We start from the raw sequence: 8,585 nt of genomic DNA, 5'->3' as shown, positions 1-8,585 counted from the left end.
GGGTATTTAACCCACAAGTTGGGGGCAGGGAGAGGGTTACCAAGGAAACAGAACATAAACAGTTGGAACTTTCAGAGGGACCCAACCCAAGGTATTCAGTTAGGGAGGGGAACACATTCATTCTAGGAATGCAATCTTCATCTACTGGTCAACAGGGTGGAGAGTCTCATAAACCACTAGACCTTCATTCTTAGTTCCGTCCTCATAGTGGATCATTCAGGAGGGGCAGGTATTGGGAACCAGAGCCCTGAGGCTCTGGGTTAGCAAAGTTCCTGGAACTAGCTACTCCACCTTTCTTTGGCTTGTGGCAGAGGTTTTCCATGCCCCACTTTTAGGTAAAAGTTATACATTATACATTCTAAGATTCTCCAGCCTTTCACTCGGAGCTGACTATGATATGTAAAAGCTTTACCACATTGATTACATTTGTAAGGTTTCTCTCCAGTATGAATTTTTTCATGTCCTTTAAGAACATTCTGACCTGCAAAGGCTTTACCACACTGATTGCATTCATACAGTTTCTCTCCAGTATGTGTTCTTTTATGTACTTGGAGATAACAATGAGCTGCAAAGGTTTTACCACACTGATTACATTCATAGGCTTTCTATCCAGTATGTGTTCTTTTATGTATTTGAAGATGATCATCATATGCAAAGGCTTTACCACATTGATTACATTCATAGGGTTTCTCTCTAGTATGTATTCTTTTATGTACTTGGAAATAAGTTTGATTTACAAAGGCTTTGCCACATTGATCACATTTGTAAGGTTTTTCTCCAGTATGTGTTATTTTATGCATTTTGAGATGAGTCTGTTGCACAAAGGCTTTACCACATTGATTACATTTATAAGGCTTCTCTCCAGTATGAATTCTTTTATGTACTCGGAGATAACAACGATATACAAAGGTTTTACTACATTGATCACAGTCATAGGGTTTCTCTCCAGTATGTGTTGTTTTATGTGCTTGGAGACCTTTGTTACATACAAAGGCTTTATCACATTGATTACATTTGTAAGGTTTCTCTCCAGTATGAATTTTTTCATGTCTTTTAAGAACATTCTGACTTACAAAGGCTTTACCACATTGATTGCATTCATATGGTTTCTCTCCAGTATGTGTTCTTTTATGTACTTGGAAATAAGTTTGATTTACAAAGGCTTTGCCACATTGATCACATTTGTAAGGTTTTTCTCCAGTATGTGTTATTTTATGCATTTTGAGATGAGTCTGTTGTACAAAGGCTTTACCACATTGATTACATTTATAAGGCTTCTCTCCAGTATGTATTCTTTTATGTATTTGGAGATCCCTGTGTCTTGTAAAGGCTTTACCACATTGATCACAGTCATAGGGTTTCTCTCCAGTATGTGTTGTTTTATGTGCTTGGAGACCTTTGTTATATACAAAGGCTTTATCACATTGATTACATTTGTAAGGTTTCTCTCCAGTATGAATTTTTTCATGTCTTTTAAGAACATTCTGACCTACAAAGGCTTTACCACATTGATTGCATTCATATGGTTTCTCTCCAGTATGTGTTCTTTTATGTACTTGGAGGTAACCAGGATATGCAAAAGCTTTACCACATTGACTGCATTCGTAGGGTTTCTCCCCAGTATGTGTTCTTTTATGTACTTGGAGATAATTATGAGATGCAAAGGCTTTACCACATTGATTACATCCATAGGGTTTCTCTCCAGTATGCGTTCTTTTATGTACTTGGAGATTACGATGAGCTACAAAGGTTTTACCACACTGATTACATTCATAGGGTTTCTCTCCAGTATGTGTTCTTTTATGTATTTGAAGATGATTATGATATGCAAAGGCTTTACCACATTGATTACATTCATGGGGCTTTTCTCCAGTATGTATTCTTTTATGTACTTGGAAATAACTTTGATTTGCAAAGGTTTTGCCACATTGATCACATTTGTAAGGTTTCTCTCCAGTATGTGTTATTTTATGCATTTTGAGACGAGACCATCGTGCAAAGGCTTTACCACATTGATTACATTCATAGGGTTTCTCTCCAGTATGTGTTCTTTTATGTATTTGGAGATCCCTGTGTCGTGTAAAGGCTTTACCACATTGATTGCATTTGTAGGGTTTCTCTCTAATATGTATTAGTTTATGTATTTGGAGACTACTGTGATGTACATTGGATTCACCATACTGAATACCATCATAGGGCTTCTCTCCAGTATGAATTCTTTCATGTCGTTGAGGATAACTGTGACATGTAAAGGCTTTACCACACTGAGTATTTTCAGACGGTTTCTCTCCAGTATGACTTCTTTCATGCCTGCAAAGATAATTGGAACATGTGAAAGCTTTACCACATTCACTAAACCTATGAATCTTTTTATCTGTAGGAATTAATTTTACAATTTTGTCTAATTATAAAGAAGAATCAGATCTTAAGATGTTTATCACTTTGTTTACATTCATGGTTTCCCCTTCATTATGGGTTGTTTTGCATACTTGTAATGGTAAGAATGCTATTACATGGCTCACGTTTGTAGCATCCTTTTTCCTCTATGAGATTTTTCATACATTTGAAGATAAATGGAAGGGCTCAGAGCTTTACACACTGAGTACATTCATAAATTTTCCTATATTGTGAAATACACTACATTTTCATAGTACATTGGCAAAGTAAGTCAGGGCAAACAGAAAAGAATTTCCATAATTCTAGTACTCATAATGATTTTCTGCAGTGTGAGTTTATGGATATATTCCCACTGAAGTTGGAAAACCAACTAATTATAAACTTGTATCACACTGAGAAAGTTTGCTCAAATGTGGACTACTACATATATTTTAATTGTTCTAGGAAAGAGAGAAGGTTCTGCTTCTTTTAATATCCCTATGCTCACATGGCCTATATTCATTGTGACACAGGATATACCTATTTAAAAAAGAATAACAAATGAAAAATTTCCACATTGCATTCATGCAGTTTGGCTATTTGTTCATCATAGACATATGGTATAGGAATTAAGGTTTCTCTTCAACAGCATTCTTGACTCTCATAAATTGCCCCTCTCACTTAAACTTAGCAATGTTACTATATGAGTAATCAGCTTTACTATGGGATATTTGCTTATTAGAAACATATACTTATCACCTAATATATATCTTTGGAAATATGTGAGTGGTATGAAACTAGATTAGCAGTTCTACAGAGTAGCTGTAATGTGGCTATGATTCAAGTGGTAATATCAGTTAAGGCATTGTTTCTTCGTCTTCTCTTTTAGAGAAATGCTTTGAAAACACAAATCAGACACCTGACATTGAGGTACATGGATCTGTGAGAATTTAATAATCAATATACTTAAAGAAGTACTTTTTTACTTTATACTGCTGCTTTTCTTTAAAAGTTCCAGGACACATTAACATTCCTTTAGAGACACATTCATACCAACTTGCACATGAAAATTACCTTCCATGTCTTCTGGAACTTTGACAATGTTCTTCAATATTGTGGTCTTCCCAATTGTAGCCTAAAATATAGTACCAGAAAATGTATGATATATTATTAGATATTAGGCCAATTTAAGTTACTATCTTTAGTAAACCTGATTTATTCACCTCATTCTTCCTCATTCTCAATTACTGAAAAGCATCAATAACAAAGAAACAGTTGTTCCTTTATTTTAAAAAGTGAAAGAAAATTCAGTCTTACCTACAGCATTGAGGTTCCTGTAGGTCTCCAACATTACATCTTTGTAGAGACTCTTCTGTAAAGGATTCAGCAAAGTCCATTCTTCTCGAGTGAAGTTCACATGCACATCATCATAGGTCAGTGCATTCTAAAATATTTCATACATGTGTACAACAGAAAGCACGATAATGACATCATGTTAAATGTATGCTTCATTGGCAATATATTTGTATGATTCTGGTGCTTACCCCACTTATTTCATGACCAAGAAGTTCTAATGTAATCAGGCAATGGTGGCGCACGCCTTTAATCCCAAAACTTAGAAGGCAGAGGCAGGTGGAATTCTGGTTTCAAGGCCAGCCTGGTCTACAGAGTGAGATGAAGGACAGCCAGGGCTAGACAGAGAAACCCTGTCTCAAAAAAACAAAAAACAAAAAACAAAGCAAAACAAAAAGTTCTAATGTAATTACCAAGTCATTTTAGAAGGAAACAGAGTAATAAGGTTCACTTCAGTCATTTCTTTGCTCTTTGAATAGGATACAGCCTTGCAAGAGAAATGCTAATTAACAGAGAGGGGAAGCAAGCAGTACTGAGCACACATTAGAGAAATTGTATGAACAATTTTTAACTACAAAAAATGACGGGCAAGCTAAACATATTAGTTCATGTCTTTAATCGCAGCACTCAGGAGGCAGAGGCAGGTATATCTCTGGTCTATCCAGGACAGCCAGAGGTACATATTAAGACCATGTCTCCCCTGTAATAATTAATCAAACAAATAAGAAAGATAGAAAGGTTTTTCCTGGAGTTCCTACAAAGAATTGTACATTCACTCCAGTTCTTTATTCATCTTCCAGAATCCTAAAGTATCCCAGTTTCATCTCTAACAGTAACAAGATCTTACTAAAAGAGGATGCATCTTTTTTTGTTTGTTTGGTTTGGTTTGGTTTGGTTTTTTTCCAGACAGGGTTTCTCTGTGTAGCCCTAGCTGTCCTAGAACTCACTCTGTAGACCAGGCTGGCCTCGAACTCAGAAATCCACCTGCCTCTGCTTCCCAAGTGCTGGGATTAAAGGCATGCACCACCACTGCCTGATGGGATGCATCTTTAAACAGATACAAATGGACAGATGAAAATATTGGCAATGTAAATGTTGATCCTACATAGGACATGAGATGGCTCAGCAGTGAAGAGCTCTTGCTGGTCTTGCAAATAATTGGGCATAATTACTAGTAGTTACAAGGGGTCTTCACAACTATTGATTACTCCAAGTTCAGGAATTCTGAGGCCATCTTCTGAGAGGCATACATGAAATGCATATTCATGCATACAGGCAAAATACTCATATTCATTAAAAAAAATCTAAACAAATACAAGAGGTAGGAAGAATTTTATGCACCTGCAATCCAGTGACTCAGAAAGCTCAGGCAGTGAAGCTCAGGCAGTATTAGTGTCATGAATACATGTCATACTGAGAAACAGAATATTCTCTCTGCCAAATTTCAAAATTCAAAATGTGGATGAAGATCAACACAACAGCATGTGCTTGACATATACCAAAGCCTATATACCAGGCCCATCAGCCAATAATATAACAACCAATAAACAAACAAAGAAAAAGCTAGGCATGTTGGCTCACATTTAATCCCAGCACTCTCCAGCCAGAATCAGGTGGACTTTTAAGTTTGAGGCCTGCATGTTCTACACACATACTTTCAGGACAGTCAGAGCTACATAGAGAAATTTTGTCCTCAAAAACAAAAACAACAAAATTAAAATTATAAAACACCAGGCTTGGAAAATAACAATTACTTCAACTGAATCTTATGTGATTTAGGGAGAGAGTCTATAATGTGAAGACAAGACAACATAAGAAGGAAGCTGACTAATCAGGTCCAACCACAACACAGTACACACACACACACACACACACACACACACACACACACACAGAGGAAACAGGTTGAGTCTATAGACACTCAAATCTTATTCCCAATAAGCAATCTAGAAAGGTTCCTCCTACAAAAGCTTTTATTGAGAGGACTGAGTTGGCCAGAGCCAGGTCTGACTCCATGACAAGCTGCAAACTGACAGTTTGGGAGAATAGGCCTAAGTTGCTCTTTCCTAGAACTGGAAAAGTCCAAACAAGTCAATTCTAGGAAAACTACCCTTCACAGGCAATCTATCAGGAGCTTCCAGGAGCTGCCCCTGCCACCAGGCCTGAGCCAAGACTAAACCAAGAATACTTAGTCAACATTGACTCCGGAAAGTCCCCCAAATCCTCTAGAATCTTAACTAATCCCAAAGACACCCATAACCATGGAAATTGAGCCAACCAATCAGAAAAAGTTCACCTACTCCTCCCCTAGCTGGCTTTAAATTGAGCTTGCAAAGCTCACATGTCTGTATCCATCATAGTGAATGGTAGACCCCTATATGATAGAATTCTGAAGAATAAAACACTTTTTCATACTATTTAAGTTGAAGGGGGGGTCTTCCTTCAGTGATTCTTGGTCCCTAGCATTATAAGCTCTCCCAAAGAAAGCCACAAAAGAGAAACAAGTGTTAAAAGACATCACCGTATCTGGGAGCTTTTTGACTCAATCAACTACATTCTGATCATGGTCATCCATGATGAAAATGCACTGAGTTTAACTTCGATGACCCTAATAGTCTGCAGCAGCCCATACACTCTTCAAATGTCCAAAGTCTTTTATGATACTCCTCTTTTTTTTTTTTAAAGATTTATTTATTTCATTTATGAGTACACTGTAGCTGTCTTCAGACACACCAGAAGAGGGCATCGGATCCCATTACAGATGGTTGTGAGCCACCACGTGGTAGCTGAGAATTGAACTCAGGACCTCTGGAAGAGTAAGCAGCCAGTGCTCTTAACCACAGAGCCATCTCTCTATCCCCTCTTCTAACACTCTTTTTTTTTTCTTAAAGATTTATTTATTTTTTTTAATGTGTATGAGTACATTGTAGCTGTACAGATGGCCATGAGCCAGCATGTGGCTGCTGGGAATTGAACTCAGGGCTTCTGCTCTGCTTGCTCTGGCCCTGCCTCGCATTCTTGATTGCTACATCTTGCAAAATCAAAAAAGCAAGTTATATCTTTCCAAACATACAAAGGCACAGAATGCCCTTCCCATTCCAATAGAGAGGAATGTGTACATAGTGAGGGAAGATTGGACCAAGGCAGAAAACCCAGCAGGACAAACACCAAATCCTGTAGCTCTGTCTCAGACATAAGAGGTCTCAGTTTCAAAAGGCTTAGATGGCTCTATCCATGAAACTTCTCATACATCTCTCAGTTTAGTTACTTGCACTCCCTATATGCAGCTCTCCATGGCAGGTGTCTCATAGCTTAGGTACCTTAACATCTTGTGGTCTCAAAATGCAACTCTTCACAGGTTCATGCAATGCACTCTCACAGTATCCTCCCTCACTGGGGCTCTGACTCTGGCAAACATAGATGGCTGGAACAGTGCTGAACTGAAACCACAGGGGAAGAATCCATGATCTTAAAATTTTACATCTTTCTTATTTCCAGAACTTGGGTGCTCCTGTCAAGTTTGGATTGAAAATTGGGATGGATTCCCCCACACTTAGACCACAGTTGTAGCAGGTTTTGTATGAAGTTCCTTCCAGGGAGTAGGAATCACTTTGCCTACTCGCCCCCTCCCCCATCATCACCATTTTAGTCACCAAGGAAATGCAAATCGAATCTATTTTGTGAATCTATCTTGCACCTGTCAGAATGGCTAAAATCAATAATACAAGTGATAGCTCATGCTGGCAAGCATGATGAGAAAGGGGAACAACCCTCCACTGCTTGTGGGTGCATACTAAAACAGCCTTTATGGAAATCAGTATTTCCTAAGAATCATGGTTCCTCAGAACACCGAGAATCCTCAAAACTGCTCTTCTATCCAGAAGGTGCTCCACCCTACCACAAGGACATTTGCTCAACTATGTTCATAGCATATTTATTCATACTAGAAACTGGAAACAACCTAGAGGTACCTCAACTGAAAAATCGATAAGCAAATAATATGGTACATGTATTTATACAATGGAGTATCATTCAGCTGTTTAAGAAAATGACATCGTCAATTTACAGGCAAGTGAATGCAACTTAAAAAACAAAAAACAAAAAAATGGCCAGTCCCACAACACTCAGAGGAAGCTCCACTCCCAGGTGCTCTGACACTCTCAGGATCAGAGGTGAGGAGGACACAACATCTGTCCCAACACCAGGAGTAACTGCGACCAGCAAGACCAGGCACACAGGAACTCCGCCAGCAGAGTGGCTTGGGTTCCTTCTGATCCCTCTGGGCTGGTGTCCTGAGCAGACCTTGGGCACAGTCCTCTGCAGCCAGTCCCACAACACCCAGAGGAAGTTGCTGCACTCCCAGGTGCTCTAACAAGCCCAGGATCACAGGATCCCAGAATCACAGGATCACAGAGACAGCTTGACTCTGGGGAGTTCTGACACAACCAGGATCACAGGAGGGACAGGCTCCAGTCAGATTTAGCAAAGGCATGGTAGCACTAGAGATAATCAGATGGCGGGGGGTGGGGGGGGAGTACTGTAAGAAAATAAACAACACAAACCAAGGTTACTTGGCATCATCATAACCCAATTCTCCCACCATAGCAAGTCCTAGACACACCATCACACCAGAAAAGCAAGATTCAGATATAAAATCACTTCTCATGATGATGATACAGGACTCTAAGAAAGACATAAATAGCACCCTCAAAGAAATACAGGAGAAGCTGGGAGCGGGCAGGCTGGCGAGAGAGCGCAGGTGGGAGGGAGGGCAGCCCGAGCGGGTGCCTCGGTCCCCACCCCCACTCGGCAGGGCAGTGTCCATTGTTCCCCATGCGGCGGGGGGGGGGGGGGGG

General features: G+C 39.4%; 1 protein-coding gene and 1 pseudogene across 1 annotated transcript in view; one reads left to right on the top strand and one right to left on the bottom strand.

Moving 5' to 3' along the window:
• Positions 1-292: 292 nt before the first annotated feature.
• The window catches only part of LOC116087448 (zinc finger protein 431-like), a 27,881-nt gene continuing 19,588 nt past the window's right edge, over positions 293-8,585 (bottom strand). The window contains exons 2-4 of the mRNA XM_031366234.1: positions 3,694-3,820; positions 3,451-3,511; positions 293-2,310 (exon numbers count right to left, since the gene is read on the bottom strand). Of these exons, the coding sequence (XP_031222094.1) occupies positions 606-2,310; positions 3,451-3,511; positions 3,694-3,820 (1,893 nt within the window). The 3' untranslated portion in view covers positions 293-605. The remainder of the gene's footprint in view (positions 2,311-3,450; positions 3,512-3,693; positions 3,821-8,585) is intronic.
• Positions 4,310-8,585, top strand: part of LOC116087777 — a 5,007-nt pseudogene continuing 731 nt past the window's right edge.

Source organism: Mastomys coucha, unplaced genomic scaffold, assembly GCF_008632895.1.
Source record: "Mastomys coucha isolate ucsf_1 unplaced genomic scaffold, UCSF_Mcou_1 pScaffold13, whole genome shotgun sequence".
In the NCBI taxonomy this organism is placed as follows: domain Eukaryota; kingdom Metazoa; phylum Chordata; class Mammalia; order Rodentia; family Muridae; genus Mastomys; species Mastomys coucha.
Note: the sequence above shows the minus strand (reverse complement) of the source record. Positions and strands in the feature narration are given on the sequence as shown.